The 22,946-nt window shown below is 35.1% G+C and overlaps 3 protein-coding genes across 4 annotated transcripts; 2 read left to right on the forward strand and 1 right to left on the reverse strand.

Moving 5' to 3' along the window:
- Positions 1-1,979: 1,979 nt before the first annotated feature.
- On the forward strand, positions 1,980-2,559 carry LOC141673409 (uncharacterized). The gene is made up of 2 exons (XM_074480154.1): positions 1,980-1,999; positions 2,091-2,559. Exons 1-2 carry the CDS (start codon positions 1,980-1,982, stop codon positions 2,557-2,559), a joined length of 489 nt encoding a protein of 162 aa, XP_074336255.1.
- A 1,013-nt stretch (positions 2,560-3,572) lies between these two features.
- LOC141672163 (protein NARROW LEAF 1-like) lies at positions 3,573-9,631 on the forward strand. Its single transcript, XM_074478669.1, has 7 exons — positions 3,573-3,657; positions 3,829-3,894; positions 4,677-5,186; positions 5,500-5,643; positions 7,018-7,258; positions 7,704-8,204; positions 8,876-9,631. Exons 3-7 carry the CDS (start codon positions 4,692-4,694, stop codon positions 9,253-9,255), a joined length of 1,761 nt encoding a protein of 586 aa, XP_074334770.1. The 5' UTR covers positions 3,573-3,657; positions 3,829-3,894; positions 4,677-4,691; the 3' UTR covers positions 9,256-9,631.
- Positions 9,632-15,122: 5,491 nt separating this feature from the next.
- On the reverse strand, positions 15,123-17,637 carry LOC141670403 (cytochrome c6, chloroplastic). 2 transcript variants are annotated; one of them, XM_074476228.1, is made up of 6 exons: positions 17,482-17,637; positions 17,236-17,368; positions 16,116-16,213; positions 16,005-16,036; positions 15,657-15,720; positions 15,123-15,573 (listed from the first exon to the last, which is right to left on the reverse strand). In XM_074476228.1, the coding sequence occupies exons 1-6, from the start codon at positions 17,542-17,544 to the stop codon at positions 15,433-15,435; spliced, it is 531 nt and encodes a 176-aa protein (XP_074332329.1). In that variant the 5' UTR covers positions 17,545-17,637; the 3' UTR covers positions 15,123-15,432. The 2 variants fall into 2 exon arrangements, with proteins under 2 accessions (XP_074332329.1, XP_074332330.1); XM_074476229.1 differs by having other exon boundaries at positions 15,437-15,573; positions 15,674-15,720.
- Positions 17,638-22,946: the final 5,309 nt, after the last annotated feature.

Consider the following 22,946-nt stretch of genomic DNA (forward strand, 5'->3'; position numbering starts at 1 on the left):
TTAACGTCGTTTTCTTGGTGGATACCGGTGGAGTGCTTCACGTTTGAGGAGCAGCTGCTAAGGATCTCCGAACGTTGCTTTTGGATCGCATATTAAAGGTTAGTAATCGATCCCCTCGTTTTTACCACGATTTATATGTTTTTATTTGGATTTTATGTGTGTAAAAGTGTTTTACATTGCCTCCGCTGCGATTAAAATCCAACAAATCTGTGACTTGTAGATTTCTTGACTTAGAATGTTTTTCCCAAAACAGATTTATTCAACTCCAAGTTTCTTCACACTTTCTTTGAGGCATGATCTTCATGATCTTCTTCTAGAGTTTATAAATAGGCTTGAGACTGTTTACAGAAAAAATACTCCAATCTAATCTATTTTCATTTTTACAGACTTAAGTGATATAATACAGAATGCAAACTTAGATTATCATACAACTTACTTTGGGCTGTCAATTTGACTTAGTCTTGTTATGACACAAGCATGTCTTGTACAACACCTACCAAACTGATTACGAGCAGAGTTTTGAACTTAAAATTAAAGACTCGGTCAAGTTCGAACCGAGCTTGACTCGGCTCGTTACGATTACACACCCTAATCAACATTATGCTGCAGAAAACATGATAAAACGATTATTATTCTTTTCCTCTATTCGACTATTCCAATGTGAGGCTTTGGAGTTGGTAATGCAGTAAGCTGATAAAGACCTAACATATTATTTGTGTAGAAGTTTGTAACATTGTATTATTGTTGATGTTGAAGATTCACCGAATATTTAAATCACAGATTTGTACAAATTTTCTGAAGATGATCACTATGTAAATCACTACTTAGAACAAATATTAAGTTAATTTAATTTAAAATTATATTTTTAAATAAAATATATTGTAAATAGATAATATACTCTAACTGAATAATCAACCTTTTCTAATTAAATTTTAACTAGTATATAACCCGCGCGATGCGCGGTTATTTATATCATTATATACGGTAAAATATAATTTATATATATTATTGTTAGGATTCAAACCTTATACTCCTAGTATAATAATTTTATAATGCACCATGATTATTTTTATCATTATATATTATAAACTATAATTTTAATATAAGACTGATAGGATTCGAATCTTATACTTCTTGTTTAATAACTTTTAAGATTATATCTAACAGTTCTCATCAGTTTGATCTGACGGCTCTGAATTGAGTGACCAATGAACAACCAAACTTTTAATGTTTCGTCTTTAATATAATAGTATAGATATGTATGTACGGGAAGGTATAGTTTTGAATCCTGATGATGAAATTGAATTCTCTAAGAGCAAATCCAATCGTGTGTTAATATTAAGTGTAGCTATTGCTATAATATAGCACCAAAAAGTACATTTTGGTGCTAAAATAGCACAATGTCTCCAATGATTGGTTCTATATTTAACTAAATTTGTTTCATATTTAACTAACATTTTCCAACTACTCCATGTTTAATTTAAAGTTTAATTTCCCGGTCTAACTTTCACCAGCCTTCATTCAATTTTTTCACCTACAACTTTTAATATGATATATGATACTCACTTGTTACCGCTGTCTACACATTCAACTTTTACTCATGTGCAATTTAAAAAAAATAAATTCAAAGAGAACATTTTGATAATGATTCATCCGATGAAGATAAGCATACAATACTTTAAATGGCATTGATGAGCAGCTACCAGCAACATTAAACAAGCAATGACGAACAAAAGGGTTATGTTGGTTCCATCAGTGGTCGAGCTTTCATCCGTCGTGATAGGGTTGCTGCTAACGAAAGAATACAACGATATTATTTTTCTACAAATTCTATTTTCAATGACCAAATATTTTGGCAACGATTTCGGATGACAAAACCACTGTTTGAGTGAACTTTAATTGAACTCCAACAACATGACAATTACTTTGTCCATAAATATGATACTACAAGTGCTACTGGTTTATCCTGTATTCAAAAGATGACTGCAACATTAAGGATGTTTGCATACGGGGGCGCCGACTGATAGTATTAATGAGTATGTAAAGATTGGAAAAAGCACTGTTATTGAATCACTTAAAAAAATTTGTAGAGGGGTTGTGGAGATTTTCAAGTCAGAGTACTTGAGAACTCCTAACGCAACTGATATTGCTAGTCTCTTACGTGTGGCAGAGAGTCGTGGATTTCCTGGGATGCTAGGTAGTTTGGATAGTATGCACTGGCAGTTGGACAAATGTCCAACCGCTTATCACAGTATATATACCGGACACGTTGAAAAACCAACCATAATACTAAAAACAGTTGCCTCGTACAATTTATGGATTTGGCATGCTTTCTTTGGGATGCGTGGTTCACATAATGATATTAATGTACTTGATCAATCCAATTTGTTTGATGAACTCCGTGCTGGTTGTGCCCCTCCTGCATACTTTATTATTAATGGAAGACAATATGATATGGGGTACTACCTTGCTGATGGTATCTATCCAAAATGGGCGACTATTGTCCAAACTATAAGGGAGCCGAACGGTCGGAAAAAAGCTCATTTTGCAAGAATGTAAGAAGCATGTCGTAAAGATGTTGAAAGAGCGTTTGACGTATTACAAACACGCTTTGGAATTGTAAAAGGGCCTGCACATTTTTGGGATCAAGTAGATATGTAGTATATCTTGCAAACTTGTGTTATCTTGCATAACATGATTATCGAATATTAGCGTGATCAAGAAGATGATGAAATAACTGAACTACTCCACGAGAGGCCTCCTCAAATCTCGCGAGAACGAACGTCTTCATTCTCTGAGTTTCTCTGAGCATACCATTGAATTGATGATTTTTGTTTTAGGTGCTATAATATAAATATAGCACTATATTTAGCACAACATTGGACATGCTCTAACAACATTTTACAGCATTCACAACCTTTTTTTTAAGATGTGAGCAATGAATGATAACCATTAGATGATGAGTCAAAGTAAACTGTATTCTGAAGTCATTATTGCAAAATTATTAATAATAGATTAAACATTTAAAAATAAGGACGTTGATTCACGTCCATCCATATTTAACGATGATAAATTATTTAATTGTTAAATTCTTTAAGAATAGGGAAAATTTTAAATAAAAATTTGGAGCGCTGATAAAATTACGTAACCTCAAAATTAACGGTATTGATCTTATTTATTCGAGAAAATTTTACGCAAATCGAAAACTACAATTAACGACGGTCTGGGACGAGGATGACGTAGACATATCGAACACATTATGATCCCCTCACACAAAAAAGTGTAAACAAACATACCAGAGAAATGGTGACCTTGAGGTAAAAGGAGTGGAGGGTGAAGAATTGAATTATTTGAAAGAGAGTATGTGCAACTTTTGGGGAGCAAATAAGAATGGCCCATCGTCAAATTCTCAAACCCCACCAAATTTTATATAATTGTATGCCCATGTCTCCCCTCACCATTAAAAATCTTCACCCCCATCAACAGGGTCATGGCCCAAATGAGTACCAATAAAAAAAAGTATTGATTGTGACACCATAAAAGATAAAAATTAAAAAAGGGTACTTTTTTATTCAAGAAAATAAATAAAGATCACATTTTTAAAGACTAGTTCTTGCACAAAACAAGCAGATACTATAGAATACAAGCCTCAACACAGTGTGTGTTATTGATCTTTTGTTTATATATATAGAATTTTCTTACTAAAAATAGCTGTTTCTACTATTTTAATTTATCATCACCTAGTTGACTGTAGTCATACTGTTGGATTCTTGAATATTTCATTGTACAAGTTGATCTTATAGCTTTTTTATGTTGAATGGTTGCTAGGATATGAAAATCTTGAAGAGGGTTTGCTGTTGATTTCTAATTCAACACTTCCACCATTGCTAAAAGGTGAGTTTTTGATATTTTTTTAATGCAAAGTTTACATTTTTATTCTGGCCCATGTTTTTTTTGCTTAGTTTAGAAGGTGGATTTGTTCTCATTGGTTTGTATATGTTTCTTTGATTCTTTACAACTTTTGGGTGTGTAGCATTTTATTGAATTAAGATAAGATTGCAATGTATAGTAGATTATTGCTTAAATTGGTGTTTACATTTGCTTAATAAATCTGATCATTACTTTGTGTGGCATAAATTATGAAGGTTTTCCATTTGTGCTAATTTTTTTTCTTTTGAATTTTATTACTTCTTGTTGTGAACAACAATGAAAGACTATTCCTTTCATCAGTCAGATATATCTATCTTCATGTTTGTTTGATGGCGTTTCTCGTTTACGGGAGCAGAATGAGTGAGTTTGTTTGCTTATCGTGCACCTTAATCTAGAGGTGCCACTTATCGTGTAACACTTGTACCTTACAGTTTTAGCATTGTTCGAATGAAATACAGCATAGATAATAAATTGGATTTTTTTTGTCAGATAATAAATTGGAATTTAACTATTCTTATCTACTATCGATTCCCTAATGAATCACCCAGTTTTTGTTTGAGGTATATTTTAAGCTCTTATGTTCTAAAATTGATGTTTATGGTTTGTCATGTGATTTTAGTTCATTGTTTCCTTTCTTTTTTCTTATCCTTGATGATTAGCGTTATCAAGTTCTATCTAATATCTTAGTGTAGATTTGTTATGTTAGGGTAAGTGATATTTTAAGAGAATTTGAGTAATTTTTGTAGGAAGAGAGCTGGAAAATGGACAAATCAAGACTCGATTTAGAAAATAAACCTTTTGGATCGACACCATCAGAGGAATCATCTTTGGATTTGGAAAGAAGCTACATCAGACATCTGGACCTGCCTTCACGTAGTCCATCACCATTCCAAGCTTTTGCATCAAGTAGTCAGTTCTCTGAGAGCAGTGCTGCCTACTTCTTATGGCCTACTACCAGCCGGTTGAATGATGCAGCTGAAGATAGGTCAAATTACTTTGGAAACCTACAGAAGGGTGTTTTGCCTGAAACATTTGGTGGACTGCCTGCGGGGCAGCGGGCTACCACTTTGCTTGAAGTGTTGACAGTCAGGGCGTTCCATAGCAATATCTTGCGCCGTTGTAGTCTTGGCACAGCTGTTGGCTTCCGAATACGGCGTGGTGTTTTAACCAATATACCTGCCATTCTCGTCTTTGTTGCTCGCAAAGTTAACAGGCAGTGGCTTAAACACATCCAATGTTTGCCCACTGCTCTTGAGGTTTGAAATCTGCGTCTTTGTCTTTTCTTGAGTTTCTTGCTAGATCTATGGTATATAAATTGGGTTAGTGTCCTGATTAGGAGGATTATAGTTCATTTCTGAAACTTGACTATCACTTGGTGTTGGTTCTGGAGAAAACAAAATAATCATAGCTTCCTGTGCACATTCTTTTTAAAATTCGTGATGTGGGGAGCATGTTGACCCTCAAGACTGCTATTTATATCAATTAAGAATTGAACTTTTTTAAAATTAATAAATTAAAATTAGCTGTTGGTCCTGTTGTTCATTTTTCCGCATTTTTTCAATTGAGAAGGGACCTGGAGGTGTATGGTGTGATGTTGATGTTGTGGAGTTCTCTTACTTTGGTGCACCTGCAGCAACTCCAAAGGAAGAATTTTATACAGAGCTCGTAGATGGTTTGCGTGGAAGTGATCCATGCATTGGCTCTGGTTCCCAGGTGCCGTACTTGTCATTCTTTATTTAAAAGCATGATTTCTTTTTAATAAAGGAAAGATCGTACACGATGTTGTTTTCATTTATGCAGTTCTAGTGTAGGGGAAGGCTATCATTATGTACAGTTATATTCACCGTGATTATGAAGTGCCTAAGTTAGTCTAACATATTAGTGCAAGAACATTGTTTCTGTAGTTCAGTATTATCTTCCGTCTTAGATGATAACTTCTCCTATGGTAAGAGTATAACCTATAGGAAGGGGAACCTATAATGATCAAGAATCACCAAGAATGTTATGTGACTTTGTTGCTGATGCTGCTGGTAAGACTAGCTAAAGCAGCCTCGCCTCCTACAGCACACCCTCACTTGATCAAGTATTAATCTAGTTTCAGAATAAGAGGGAAAAGCTCATTATATTATTATTTTACAAAAATATAGAGTGAAGAAGTCTATCATTTGCTTGTCTTGGTGATGCGGTCTTCCCTTTTCCCATACATTCCTAGCTAATCACAGTGACCCCTCACTAGTATTTTTATATAATATATACTGACCAATGACAATTTTAAACATCAAGAAAAAGAAAGCAGCAATTATTATATAATAATGAAAGCTTGATTAGTAGGTGTTAATATCATACATACTTGCTTTAGTGGCAGACATGGCATTACTTACAAAGGAATGAGCTAGGATCCTAGGATATTGTACTATTGAATATATTAAATTATTTCGGTAAAGTTTGATAATGAAGGGAGACTGGAGACCTACTAGCAACCAAGAAATAGTATATACAGTGTATGTGCTTGAGATTCAGGTTATAAAGGAGACGTACACATGAATTAGCCAGAAGTACAATGTATACACTCTACACATATATTGTTTTCTGGCTAACTATTTTATGATAAGGGAGCATATTTCTTCTTCATTTATCTTTTTTCTTCTGTTACCAGTAATAACTTCTACAGTACTCCATGTATATATTCTTGCTGTTGTCCAGACTCCAGATAAGGACAAGTCTGATGAAATAATCATTCTTCTTTTCCAAGATATATATCTATGAAATATTTGCTTGCTTCATCTGTAATGTTGATTAATGAAAATATCATTTAGTTGTCATGATATCAGAGTGAGGCGTCACAAAATAGAAGGAAAGCATTTTTTGCTGATCAATATAATCTTTATAGTCTTTCAGTGGCTTCTGGAAGAATCTTATTTCAGGAAATGATTGAAAATATACTTATATAAGACACCTGTTAACTAATTCCTTGTTTCAGTAATAAATAATGAACTTTACAGAATCATTTATGGTGTTTTTTGTTAATTACATTACTTACTCGTGGTGGTCGAACGTCTTTATAAAGTTAATTTCTTCAATAGCTAGGTTGCTAGCCAAGAGACATATGGAACCTTGGGTGCTATTGTGAAAAGTCGAACCGGAAATCGACAGGTTGGTTTTCTAACCAATCGGCATGTAGCAGTTGACCTGGATTACCCTAACCAGAAAATGTTTCATCCTTTGCCACCAAGCCTTGGACCTGGGGTTTATCTGGGTGCTGTTGAGAGAGCAACATCTTTCATAACAGATGATCTGTGGTATGGCATTTTTGCTGGAACAAACCCAGGTACTTAATCTCAAGTCACATATGTATTAGTCGTAGCAACTGTATATTCTAGTATTCTACTGCACAGTTGGAATATAAGATTGCTCAAAAGACAAATGCTGTTACGCTGGTACCCGTGGAAATTGACCTCTACTTTTCTCACTGAAAGAAGTTTGTTGAAAATATGGGTTTTGAATTGAGATTGTGGAAGATGGCACTACAGTGTTCTCTGTTTAGCATGTGTTTTTCAGTTACTGAAAAGTAGAGCAAATTGGTGCACAACCTTATACCTAAACTAAATCATAATCTTCCTTCTTCTGTCAAGAAATTTACTTTGCAAGTAGCTGATTAGTTATTGTTGTTTTTTAACTCGATCATTTTTACTAATTATTCTAAAGCAAGTTTGTGTTGCTAAGTTCTCTTGCACTGCTGCTTCCGAATGATAATTACGTTATTGATTCTGCAGAAACATTTGTTCGCGCTGATGGAGCATTCATTGCTTTTGCGGAAGACTTTAATATATCCAGTGTATCTACATCTGTAAAGGGCATAGGTGAGATTGGCAATGTCAACATCATAGACTTGCAGTCTCCTATTGGTAGTCTGATCGGCAGACAAGTGGTAAAAGTAGGACGAAGCTCAGGTTTGACTACCGGGACAATAATGGCTTATGCTTTAGAGTACAATGACGAGAAAGGGATCTGTTTCTTTACTGACTTTCTTGTAGTTGGGGAGAACCAGAATACTTTCGATCTTGAAGGTGACAGTGGAAGCTTAATTCTTCTTACAGGTCAAAATGGTGAGAAACCCAGGCCTACTGGAATCATTTGGGGTGGGACAGCTAATCGTGGTCGGTTAAAGTTAAAAGTTGGCCAACCTCCAGAGAATTGGACAAGTGGAGTTGATCTAGGCCGCCTTCTTGATCTTCTGGAACTTGATCTCATAACAACCAGAGAAGGTCTTCAAGGTTTGTACATCTAATCTAAATAACACGTATTTCTAAATTTGTTAACCCGAGAGAAGTCTATACTACTTAATGCATTTTGTTTTATCTGTATGCATGTTCTTGTCCTCTCTTAGCAAGGACACTATCAGACATTAGATTTATGTCAAGTCAATTTAAAAAGCAAGAAGTGTAGCATAGTTCTAATCGGCAGTATACGCTTTAAGAAACTGTAGGTGAACACCCAGTTTCAATTGATTTAGCTAGAAATTTAACCTAATTCTTTGTATCACATCGCCTTGTTATACCTCTTTTCCAGCTAATTGCACTAGGTTTGGGTTGTTATTCGAACTCAATATTCCCACAGGGAGTATGTCATAATTAAACATTGTGCTTTATAACATTTCTAGTCTGTTTTGTTTTCTCTTCTTTCGTTTATATAAATCTATATGATGATGACTGAGTATGTGTGTTTATTCCATTAATTTTTTATTCTTGTTTCGGCAAGTGGATGACATTTTAGATCACCACTACATGGCTTATACCAGATTATCAGTGAACTGAATATTCATTCCAGTTGTTCAATGAAAATAATGAATTTGTTCTATACTGGCTGTTTATAGGTTGTAACTTTGTATAGCTTCTTCCCTTGGATTTCATTTATTTCCTTCTCTTTTCCCTGTGTTCTTAAATAGCATCTGTACAAGATCAAAGAAAAGCTTCAACAGCTGCCGTGGATTCGGCTTCTGGAAAGTCATCTGCTCATGCGAAGAAACAACTTAAAGAATACAACGAAAAAGAGCCACTTGGGTTGATTCCAATCGAAAGTGCATCTCCTTGCAGGCTTGCGCCACCATTCATGCCGCAGGAGTTTCACATAGAAGGTGGTACTAAGATTTCTACAAATGTAGAACATCAATTCATTCCAAGTGTTGCAGGGATATCTATAATGCATCAAAACAATAAACAAGAAAATGCAGAATCAAACAGCCTCCTGGCGTCAAGTAGAAGTGAAGAGATTTCTATCTCATTGCAGTTAGGTGAACCGGGACAAAAAAGAAAAAAAACAATCTGAATCCTCACTGGTGATCAAAGATCGAAAGTGAATAAATGGAAATGCAGCAATTTTGCCTGATAGACTTTCCAAACATTGGATATCTTTCTGGTTGCTAGTATGGTGACAATTTGTCAAATTAAATAGAATATCCGAGAGTCGGTTACATTCTGCCCAATTTGTCTTTGCTGCTATTATAATGTATTGATGTTATAGATAGTGCAGATGTTAGTCTAGTTGATTTCCTGCAGTCCGTTGTTCTTGGCAAAGTAAATTGTGTAGAACTCAACATATGTATATATGTTTATATATAAAATATGGAATAATTATGTATTCTGCAAAGAATGCAGGTTAGGATCAAATATTATGAATTTGAATTGCGACCATGTCCGTGTAATTTTGGTTGTGGTGTTCTGATCCTTAATATGTTCAAGATAGACTTGCGTATGTGCTTGCTTGTGCTTATATCTGAGTTCAGTCTTTCTGCACTATCATTTGAGTTCAAAACATGCCTTGTCAATTTAGTACAAAAATATAAGTCTAAGGCAGCACTTCTTTTGGTTGAGGTTGAGTAAGCTATGTCATCTTTTCCTTTTCTTCTCTTCTGTCATCACAACTCACAAATCCGCTTACATGGTCAGATTTATGGTTCATCGTCCTCGAAAGTTTGGTTTGGACACTTATAAACAGTACATTATGCGGCAACCTTTCCAGACTGTGGAAGTTATGACTGTTTTGTAGATAGAAGTTTCATTTGAGGGTAGTTTAGTCTTTTCTATCTTTTACATTCAGTTGGTTTTAGCGGGAAAATCAGTTAGAACTTTTTTGTATATATATCTTCAGCTCATTGTTTTTAGTTCAGTTTTAGTTTTACAGACTTTTGGCTTGTTTAGTACAATAGAGTTTCTGCAATGAATGAAGAAGTTGGTTACAGAAGTTTCATTCTCACATGGTATCAGAGCAGGTTCTATGCTCCATCTTCATTTTCTCGTATTCTTCATTTCCGCCATTGAACTCGTTTTTTTTCTGGTTTGAAGCTTCTTCATCTTCTTCTTGTTGTTGTTTCTGATTCATTTTAAAATTGTTGTTTACTTCTTGGTTTTCAATTGTTATTGTAAAATCGTAATTGAATCTGCATCAATATCAGATTCTACGGTTGTTTTGTTATCTGTTTTGTTTGATTACAACTCTACTTCTTTCAAGCATTTCATCAAACACTTATAGCTCAAAGTCAATCCACATCTTCTCTAAACATAACAAATGTTTCCAACTCTGCAATTAGCTATAATGATACATATTTCTTATCTTCGAATGATAATTCGAATTCACAGCTAGGTCATATTGTGTTTTCTGGTAATAACTATGTGAATTGGAGTCGTAGTGTTGTTCTGGCTTTAGGAGCTAAGAACAAATTAGGATTTACTGATGGAACTCTGTTACGGCCTGCTGATGATTCTGAAGAGTTACAGAAATGGATTCGTAATGACTATATGGTCACAGGATGGATATTAAACTCTATTGATAAAACAATTGCTGAGAGTTTCATTTTCACTCCTTCTGCAAGAGATTTATGGCTTGAGATCAAGGAACGTTATGGACACTCTAATGCTCCACAGTTATATGATTTTCATAAAACCTTGATGTCTACTTGTCAAAATGATGACTCAATAGTGGAATATTATAACAAGTTGAAGAAGGTTTGGGATCAGTTACAAGTTCTGGAACCAATTCCTGATTGTTCATGTGGAGCTTTACTCAAATGTTCTTGTGGTTTCTTGAAGAAGATCATTGAAGCTGATCAGTTGAAGAAGTTAATTCAGTTTGTTGCAGGTTTGAATAAGACTTATGATCAGGCTAAGATCAATATTCTTAGCATGGATCCTCTTCCAACTGTTAATCGTGTATATCATATGCTTCAGCAAATAGAGAGACAGAATTCTATTGTGAATGCTCAGCCAATAGAGATGAGTGCTTTGCTAACAGTCAAGAATTCTGTTAATGCAGTTGCTTCAAGATTTCCTCAGAATCCAAGAAGAGAAGTTAGAGACTTCAGGAAACCTAAACCTGACAGGTTTTGTGATTTTTGTAAACAGAAAGGGCACTTGAAGGATCAATGTTTTAAATTGGTAGGATATCCTGAATGGTACAAAGGCAAGACTGGTTCTAATTTTGTTTCTGGTAGAGGTCCTCCTGCAAAGTTTGCAGCTCATGTTCAAGAGTCTCCTTTGGATCCTCAGTTGCAGGATGCTTCTTTTCCAGTTGAAGACAACAATGTGGTTCTATACAGAGAATTCTTGAACTTTATGCAGTCTGCTTCTAATCCTTCTCATGGTCCTTCTGATTCTACAACCAGTTTTGCAGGTACATTGTCTGTTTTCAATGCGTCTTGCTCTTCATCATTGCCTTCTGATAAGCATGTTTGGATTGTTGATACTGGTGCCAGTGATCATATGGCAATTTCCTTAGAGATTTTTTCCAGTACTCAACAGTTGTCACAGCCTTTTAACATTGCTTTGCCAGATGGTAGTCTCAAACAGGTGTTTACTACTGGAACAGTGGTTCTTAATTCTGAGATTATTCTTTCAAATGTCTTTTATATCCCAGAATTTAAACATAATTTGCTTTCTGTTGCAAGACTTTTGGATCAAAATAGTTTGATTGCAAATTTTCATTCCTCTTCCTGTTCTTTTCATGATTCTACAACAAATATAATCAAGGCTGTTGGTATAAAGCATGAGGGATTATATAAATTTCTATCTAATAAGATTTCTCAACCACATTTTGCTTCTTCAGCCTGTTCAGTTCTTGATAATACATCAAGTGGTTCTTCTATCAAATCTGATAAGTCTCTTTCTATTCTTCATGCTAGACTTGGTCATATGCCTCTTTCTAAGTTCAAACATTTATCTGGTTTTACTAATACTTCACTTCCTGCTATTGATTGTGAGGCCTGTATGATGGCTAAACATCACAAACTTCCTTTTTCTAATTCAACTTCTTTGGCATCTGCTTGTTTTGATTTACTTCACATTGATTTGTGGGGTCCTTATAAGACACCTTCCTTATCTGGTGCTTCTTATTTCCTTACTATTCTGGATGATCATTCCAGATATACCTGGACGTCCATGATTCATTCTAAGACACAGGTTCCTCACATCATTTCAGCTTTTTTATCATATGTTTTAAAACAATTTCAAGTCTATGTTAAAACAATCGGAAGTGATAATGGGACAGAGATTGTTCAAGAATTTTATACTAGTCTTTTTTCCTCTCTTGGAATTGTTCATCAGAGATCTGTAGCTGGTAACCCTCAGCAAAATGGCCGTGTGAAAAGGAAACACAGGCATTTGCTTGATACTGCTAGGGCCATCAGAATTCATGCCAATTTACCTATCAAGTTTTGGGGTGATTGCATTTTAGCTTCTACACATCTGATTAATCCCATGCCTTCTTCTGTGCTTCACTGGAAGGTTCCTTATAAGATTTTAATGAAAACTGAGCCAGATTATTCAAGATTAATGATACTTGGTTGTTTGTGTTATGCTGCTTGCAAGACTTCTGACAAATTTGGTGCTAGGGCTTTAAAGTGTGTTTTTCTGGGATATCCATATGCTCACAAGGCTTACAAACTATTTGATTTGGATAATCAGAAGGTGGTTTACAGCAGGGATGTCAGATTTAAGGAACATATATTTCCTTATAAACATTCAGTTTCTTCCTTGCCTGATGCAGATACAGGTTCCACTCCTATATCTTTTGAAACTTCAGATTTTACTGATAGTTTTACTCCAATAGCTGATTCTGATACATCTTCTGTTCCTAGTATTGATTTGCTTTCTTCTTCTGAAAATCATGACAATCATGTCATTGGTTCTTTACCTGATCATGTTTCTTCTATCAATACTGATTCTTCTGAACATACCTTGATGCTTCCTGTTAGAAGGTCCACAAGAACTTCTATCATTCCTAAAAGGTTTGATGAGTTTATTGTTACACCTTCTGTAAAATCTTCTACTTCTGCTCACAATGTTTCTCAAGCATTTTCTGTATTCACTGATTCTCAATTGACTACTTTTAGTACTGCTTATCTCACCACTTTAGATAAGGTTCTTTCAATTCATGAGCCTAGTTGTTATTCTCAAGCTAAGAATGATCCAAACTGGGTTCTTGCTATGGAATCTGAGATTAAGGCTTTAGAACAAAATCAGACTTGGGATTTGGTTCCTCTGCCAAAACACAAATCTGCTATAGGATGCAAATGGGTTTATAAGGCTAAGTTTAATCCTGATGGTACCTTAAACAAGTGTAAAGCTAGATTGGTAGCTAGAGGGGATAAACAAATTAAAGGAAAAGATTTTAAATATACTTTTAGTCCAGTTGCCAGGTTTACTACTGTCAGAGTTCTCATTGCCTTGGCTGCTGCAAATGACTGGCCTTTACATCAATTGGACATAAATAATGCCTTCTTACATGGTTATGTCGAAGAAGAGATCTATATGCAACCTCCTCCTGGTTATATAGTAGCTCCTGGCTTGGTTTGTAGGTTAAGAAGATCCTTATATGGCTTGAGACAAGCAGCCATACAGTGGAATGTGGAATTGAGTAAGCATTTAATTGATCTGGGTTTTATTCAATCCAAGCAGGACTATTCCTTATTTGTTAAATCTGATTCAAATGGTCAATTCACTGCTGTGGTTGCTTATGTGGATGATTTGCTTCTCACTGGTAATCTTTTATCCAATATTCAGTTGGTCAAGACTTCCTTGTATAGTGCTTTTACAATTAAAGATCTTGGTTCTTTATCTTACTTCCTGGGTATTGAGGTATCTAGAACAAGTTTTGGTATCTTGTTGAATCAAAGGAAATATATTTTGGATTTACTTAAGGATACTAAAATGGAAGGATGCAAAGTGGTTTCTACTCCTTTTCCAACTGGATTACATCTTAGCATCAAGGATGGGCCTTTATTACCAGATCCTGAGAATTATAGAAGGATTGTTGGGAAGTTGTTGTATTTGAACATGTCTCGACCTGATATCTCATATGCTGTCCAACAACTAAGTCAATTCTTAAACTCTCCTGCTACTTCTCATTTCCAGGTTGCTATGCATGTTCTTCAGTATCTGAAAGGTACTATTAACATGGGTTTATTTTATTCTTCACAGAATAATTTTCTGCTTCAAGGTTATTGTGATGCAGATTGGGGATCTTGTACTTTTTCTGCAAAGTCCTTATCTGGTTATGCTATGTTTCTTGGTAATTCTCTGATTTAATGGAAAACTAAAAAGCAGAAAACCACTTCCAAAAGTACCTGTGAGGCTGAATATCGTAGCATGAGTTATGCTACTAGTGAGTTGATTTGGTTACATGGTTTGCTGGAAGATCTTGGTGTTCATATACCCTTACCTGTCCAGTTGTTTTGTGACAATACTGCTGCACAATACATTGCTGAGAATCAAGTGTTTCAGGAACGCACAAAGCATCTCAGGGTTGACTGTCATTTCATTCGGGATTACATTGAAGCTAAATTTCTTGTTCTGTTTCTTGTTCAATCTTCTCTGCAACTTGCAGATCTTCTTACTAAGTCTCTTGGTGCTGCTCAGCTCAGATTTATGGCTTCCAAGCTTGGTCTTGTCTGTCATCATCCAAGTCCGGCTTGAGGGGAGGCTGTGGAAGTTATGACTGTTTTGTAGATAGAAGTTTCATTTGAGGGTAGTTTAGTCTTTTCTATCTTTTACATTCAGTTGGTTTTAGCGGGAAAATCAGTTAGAACTTTTTTGTATATATATCTTCAGCTCATTGTTTTTAGTTCAGTTTTAGTTTTACAGACTTTTGGCTTGTTTAGTACAATAGAGTTTCTGGAATGAATGAAGAAATTGGTTACAGAAGTTTCATTCTCACACGGACCCTGCAGATGCAGAATCACCGGTTATGTTTGTAATTCCACTTATCCGCTGAAGCTTCAACTTCCAACAGAACTACAATGTCGGCATCACGATTCCATGATGACCAAAACACATCTTCTCACAAAAAGAGTTGTATATTGTGTTTTGTTCCAACTCATACAACATTCACTTTCGATAATAGCATACTGGCATTCCTACATTTGCATAGAATAATAAAATGGAGAATTACTATCCTTGGTAATTTGGTACAGAACTTGAGGAAATATTCATTGTTTTCTTGCTCCAACATATATCAATCTCCAGAAATCTCTATGTTTGGCCAGCCTTCAGCAGCCTGAGACTTCACAAACTCAGCTAGAAGTCTAATTTCATCTTCTTGAAGACGAGGCCCAAACGTGCATTGACCCCTTGGTTTACAATCCACACCAAACCCCTGGAGAAAGTAGACATATGATGTTAAGTATCATCTAAAATGCAGAGAATAACTCAAAACATTCAGAATTATGAAGAACATACTGGCATTCTTCCTTTACCAAAGTATGTTACACGGTATATCTCATCTTCTGTGTCAACTCCATTTCTGCAGAATTTAGTAAATATTAGTAAACCATGTTCCGTACTTTCAGCTGATCACATGGTGGACTTCTGGGCATCTATAAATCCCAACAGTTATACTTGAGGGTATTTATTCAATGGCAGTATGAACACAGAGCAGCGAAATCATCTTATTTTAGTTTAGGATTCAAATAGGCCATATCATGGTGAAAGGTATCAAATAAAATCATTGTTCCGCTGAATATCTAAGAGACACATGTATAGATTGATTAGGGAAGCACTAACTAACCAGCTTGCATCTTGATTTACCTTTGTAGATCTTTTAGGAAAAGCGTTGCACCCTGGTAAGATAACAGCAGTTGTTTAAACGCGCAAAATGGTAGTTTTGCAAGGATGGGTATGAAAGTTTAGGAAACTTACTGGCTGGATTATGTTTCCTCCGCCAACATGACAAGCAATGCAAGCTCGATTAAACAGCGACGCTCCTCTATGTACTTCAATTGTCTGTCCAAAAGATACTGACCAGTGGCAGAAAATTTGAGAAATATTCTTATTCAGTCACAAGCTGGATCCCTTCACAGATATATGTTGTGGAAAAAGTGCCAATATTATGAACTGGCAATAAAGTGAATTTAGTGATCAAGCTAAATTAAAGTTATATCTTAAGATTAAAGTACCAACTCTACTCTAAGGTATTCGTATAAGGGATTGAGTGCATCATAAAACTTTAACACTCCTTCATTCATTTCACTCAGATAACCAACTTTTCAAACAAGGCTCTCAAGATTGGATCTGAAAACCATATTTTTGGACTAAGGTGTAAGTGTCCGAGGGTTTGAACTCTAGAGCTATAACTTAAGCTCCTCCAATGCTACCCCTGACTCGAAGACCTTAAAGTGTCGGTGGATAAGGTTAATTCATCACATATCTTGAACATACAACATACCATGGTATCATAACATAATCTGTAAAAACTGCAATCACATTCTGATATTTTTATTAATTTCAGTGAATGTCAACAAGCAATTCACTAAAAATCTAAAAATCTTTAAAAGAAAAACAAATTTAGATCGAAAGGCACTCAGTTGCAACATATTTCATGCAACAAATAGCCAAGGCTGATCCCTAACCAAGGACATAAATCACAATAATACCAAATCTATTAACTGCTTTTAACAGCACAAACTGAGAAACCGTAAAAATTGCTTCTGAATTTTTAGTTTTCTCCTATTGTTCGCTTGGTTTAGCTTACAAAAGATTACTTAATGACTTAAAAGTTGAAAGTAATGTAACGTGACTTCTACAACAACCACTTAACACCATCAATTTATCAAGTATAGTACAACAACTACCAAGCTCGAGCTACACATATACTACTGATTTCCAAGTTTCTATATTTTTCAGTTCTTAATCTTGTAACAATTCCACTGTTTAGTTTTCCAAACAATACGAAAGAAAAGCATTATGTAATTTACAGAGAAAATTGTGGGCATTATAAAAATGTTACTATTGGTGTGTGTGTGTGTTTAAATGAGAGGACCTGGTGGGTTGATAACTGGAGATAAGGTAAGTAGTGCAGCAGCCATTAAAGATGGAGCCAACATTTTCTTGATATTCATAAACTTCACTTCATGTTTATTAGTCTCTGCTACTCCTCTGTTTCCTTTGCCTTCCTTCCATGATTCCCATATTAATAAGAACCAGCAAACAATGGTTGTAATTAGAGATATGATAAAAATAGAAGGAACTAAAGAAGATTTTGACCAAGATGAGATATATGAAGTACCTTTGTAGAGATGGAGGATTTGATTTTGCAAATTGTGGGTGGAATCAGAGTTAATGTCTGCATATTTTCTGTATGTGTGTGTCTATGAGAGAGAGAGAGATTGATGAGTCAACACTTGTTTTTTAAGTTGTGTTTCACAAATGTTGTAGTAATAATGTGCTAGGAATGACAGGAGACAGCATATATTATTGACTTACAACAGAAGACAGCGTCAAGACAGGTCAACATGTCAGGGAAATAATGGGTGAAGGACAAATTTAACCTATTTTTATACAAAATTAACAAAAATAACCAATTTCTGAAAAATTGGTCAACTTTAGCTGATGGGATACCCAACTGTAAGTGGAGTATCTGTTAGCAATCTTGTACGATAAAGACATTGTTATATATATATATTGAATATATAACTACTTCACAAAAACATTGTTAATTCTTAAATCACATAAGCATATGAGAATTAACAATTAAATTAGGAGAAGGGTTTGAGAAAACAAACAGAGATTGGATTTAATCTCGAGTCCAGAAAACTGTCTCCTTAAAGCAGTTTCGCCCCGCACCATCCGTGTTTAGCGACCTGCTTCCCAGGATAAAACGAGATACTAGTATAATCGATAGATCGAATATACTCTCAGCGAACTTGAACTGAGCCCGAGAACTATCACCGGAATATTGGAAAAATTTAATACTAAAGAGACCGAGAATGAAAGAGATGACTCTTATTTCCTCGACTTAATAAAACTGGTGCCCTAAGACTCTATTTATAAAGAGAGGCTTGAAAGGACTTGTTTTTTCTTTTCGATGTGGTACATGGTATTTATAAGAAAAACTAAGGAATAGGTTTGTGCTACTCTCGATGTGGTACAAAACCACTTTTCATATTAAAAGGTAAAACTTTGGAACATCAGTTCTCATTCACCTTTTACTCATTTTGAGCGTGTTAATATGCGTTGGAATCCCCTCGAAGAGAAGAATACGTTCCAATAAATACACACCACTAACACATAATGTGTCTCACTCATATAGAGTCTCAAAATGATTCACAACTTAGTCTAAAATACTAAGTTTGTCCAACAATCCCCCACAAATGAGATTGATGGTCCAGTAGCACGCACCACATAGACACCACATAGACAGACAGACGCGGAGCTTGACTTGGTGATAGTTCCGGCGGTCGGATATAGCATACGATAGGTAGAGAATGCTCCTTGAACCTTCGCTCGAATAAGTATATCGACTTTACTGGTAGACAGTATGACGCGATGTCCTTGAACTGTTCGACCGTTTGTGTAAACGATGACATACTCATCACTATATCTTTCCTGACTCATTCAGTTCTCATGATTATGTCCATTTTGGCCCTGGAACATCGTCCTGGTTCTGTAAGAGTTTCTAAAGAATTGTGCCTCGCAATTCTCCTTTGAAGCGGCCATACTTCTCTCTTACATAGGTGATCTTTATCTTATAGAGTAACCCGCGTTTACTTAACCGAATATTATGTATTCAAACTTGAAATCCCTGTATTCGTCAAAGATCATTAAAAGCATAAAGCTTAACCTCGTACCTTACGGGTCTCACTGTTTCATCATCATAGAAATAGGCCAGGGGTTACCCCCACAGTGATTTGGTCATCATGATTTAGTTGTCCCATTGAACCAAGTTCTTGGGATCTCCAGTCAGCAAGGTTGGGTGTCCACCATGACGCCGTTAAGCAATAGGCAAGGCCCATTCCTCTCGATGATTTGACAACTATCTCTCGGTCTAACTAGATTCCCTTGGCTTAAACAGATTCGCTCAGTTTAACCATCTGGTTAGTGGATCCAAACATTATCATTTAACTTTACATAGTCAATCATGATAATTCTCGTTGAGAATAGTTGTTTAATGGTATTATGTCCTCATCATAGATGTGAGACATACCATTTCATACACAATAATGTGATCTCCCAATTTGCATATTGATTACACGATATATGCATATTGAAGACACATTTTCCTTGTCATTTAGGAATATCCTTACAAAGTGGCTACTCGGCCTTTTAACTGCATTTATTTTATGCACCAGACTCGTATTCCATCATGAATCGAGCTAAGTTTAGGATTTCCATGACACGACTGCTAAGTGTGAAATGTATTCTCGAATGACTTTTAAGTTCTTAAAGTCAAATATCTAATTTACATACTATATTCACATAGTACAATTAGATATCTTTCGTATTGAAGTCCAAGCTCACGAGCACATATCATACACCTTAAATCTCATTGCAATCACTTCCAAGTGACTAATTTCCATTGTACTCGTGCATCTACCCAGTTTACCAACTGTGTAGCCTATGTCTAATTTTGTACAATTTTAAAAAGTACAACAGACTTGCAATCCTTCTTGAGAGATCCTTGTTCATCTACGCTTGGATATATATAAATCCATTCCAGCTATGACAACTTTAGCTTCGTTGACCTCTTCAAAATTCACATCACCAACATGTGACATGTATCATCTAAACCTTTTAAAGTCACGAAGATTGTAATCTTCAAATCAAAACTTTTCAATCTCATCAAGATTTTCAGAGATGATCCTCTTGTCATTACTTCTCGTAATGATCAGATCACTCACATGCAATCAATTATGACTTGCATATCATGTGTAAATAACACATGCACACTTGTCAATTCTCTGATTTTGAATCAGTTTGACATCTCATATTGACATATTTCATATTTATGAAATAACTTTACTAGTTATTACTTAAGGCTTCACTTGTTATTGATATTACCAGCTTTTAGCGTCCCAAAAAACCAGCAATTTCAGTTTGCATCATTACCGAGTTTAAGCGTCCTTAAACTGGCAATCCTTATTCACATAGCAACCAATATTGAGCGTCCTCAAAATGGCAACCATGTCATTTATTTGAAGCCATTGCTTATCATAGCAATATCAAATTTAATATGCCATTATTTCGTGTCAATGTTGTTTCACTCAACATGATCACCGAAAATACAGATTTTCTACTCTTGCTTTATCTAGAGCAACCCTCGGGTTCATGTAAATAGATATTTCTCCAAATATCTATTTAGAAAGACCATCTCAATGTTCATTGATGCACTTTTAAATTTCACAATACGATAATTTTAGTATCATCTTAATGAACCTTATTCTCAAAACTCGAGAATATTTCATAAATTATATAAGGTCATCACTTTCGACTGTAATATTTTTTGTATCAGTCTGACCTTATACTTCCTTCAGACCCAGATATATTTTCCCAATTTAAAAATTCATCTGGGTCCTAATGCTTCTATCTCGTAAGAAGATCTATATATTTTTTTTAAACAAGATTCTGTCAAACAGAACCACTCTCTCTATTTCTTAACATCCTTTCCCCCACAAAGGACATAGAGAGAACATGCACAATCCATTTTCTAGTACACGTGCTAGAAAATCTTGATTTATTGACTCTCAGTAATAGTCAAATTTTCTCTTGATATATTCACTTATCAAGAAATTATACGTGAAGCGCATTGCTTCTATTAAATTTACGAGTTCACCTTCAAGCAAATTATCAAGACATTCGGGACTAGCAATTATCCAAGTCTTTTGCTCTCTGCAGGTTCATCCTCACATTCATCCAATAACTCGTAAGTTCATTTAGATGACTTTTAATTACAGATCTACTAGGATCTACTAGCTTATCGCATAAGCATTCCTAAACTCTGTAATAGTATTCTTACGAATCTCAAAATTAGATTCATATATCGGATATTATTAGACTCAACCATTGTCTATGTATCCATCCAAAATATCTCAATTGATTTTGGATCTCATGCTACCAACAGAGGTATTGGTATCAAGTTTCGAGATACCCCCACATTTCAATTATTTTCAAGAATGTTTCATTACATTCCACTATTCATAGAAAATTCAATAATTTTCTATTTCAGATACCCCCACAATTTTAATATTTTACAGAATGTCAGAAAATATTCCAAAACTAATAGGAAATTTAATTATTTCCTTCTGTGGTATCATGTTTAAGGAACGATTAGCCCTTCGTAACTAATATCCTCAAATTCAGTGATAGTCTGAGCTGATCACAATCGTTTTGCATCTCTCTCAGAGCGCAACTCAAGCCTGCATCTACTCCATTTATATAATGCGAGTAAGGTGCAACGACCTCATGAATATTCACGTTGCAAACAGAATTTGCCCGGTGATTATTCATCATCAAATTTATTCACAACCATCTTAATTATCTGTATTAAGTTGGATTTACCCTTGAGTTTATAGAGCACACATCTCTCTATTTAGCTTCAATATTGACTCGACTACGAGTACGAGTGACAAATGTTTTACTATCAAACTAGACAGTAAACACGTATCGTGTCACTACCTCTCATCTGAGCAGGTTTTACGTTATTCATTAAAACCTATAAGATTTTAATATCATGTTAAAAGAACTTCCCGTAGTTCTTATCATTAAAAATTCAATTACCGAATTTCTCGAAAATATTTACATGGTTCACACGAACCTACATTTATGGCTCACCTACTGGTACAACCAGAAAAGGCCCAAGGAAGAACATAAATCTTCAATAAACCCACATTCAGTGATCCTTGATCAACTGATACGTTAGGGTTAACAACTTTTCGGATTCTCTCCGAAGTTCAGCATAAATACTGATATCAATATTCGCCGTATTAAGTATCACATGGATCACTATAATAGGCTCGTGTGTCACTGCCACAGCAGACCGACACCAACACGTGAAATTACTATTTAACTGGAGGAAAAATCCAACCAGAAAAATATAATTTATGTGCCGACCCATAACCTGTACTCCAGGCCCATTAGGTTTTTTAATGTGGAGAATCCTGAGCAATTGTAAATCTGGTTCACTTCAGCTGCCCACCTCGTCACATTATTTAACAACAAACATGTTACTGCATTCTATCCAGTATTACAAGTTTGTGATATAACTCCATTATTAAAGATTAAACAATAATAATTGATGCCTTATCATCACTCAACAATGATTAAAAAATTAATCACCAAATAATCAAGTTCCATCATGAAGGGTCACATTTATGTAGCCATATCATTTAATTGCATAGCAATATCATGTTATGAACTTTCAAACATGCATGTAAACTATAGCATATATGATTCTTGTATCAGTGTACTAATAATTCCAAAATCAATTCAGAATTAAGAAATCAATCACCATGTTAACAAAACATAATAAGCTATCCATTAATAGCAAAAACATGGACGGATTATAAATTTGGGTTTAATCTACCAATTTATAATGATCAACCCGAAAGAGATGTCACCAAATATGTCCACTTGAATATAAGTTGATCATAAATCAATAACCATTAAAGCATCAATAGCCTTATACGAAACCAATTATCCAACAACTTTGTGCTTACTTTTGCCTCGTACCTGTTATGCTTAAACAAAGCACCACTT

Source organism: Apium graveolens, chromosome 7 (genome assembly GCF_009905375.1).
Source record: "Apium graveolens cultivar Ventura chromosome 7, ASM990537v1, whole genome shotgun sequence".
NCBI lineage: Eukaryota > Viridiplantae > Streptophyta > Magnoliopsida > Apiales > Apiaceae > Apium > Apium graveolens.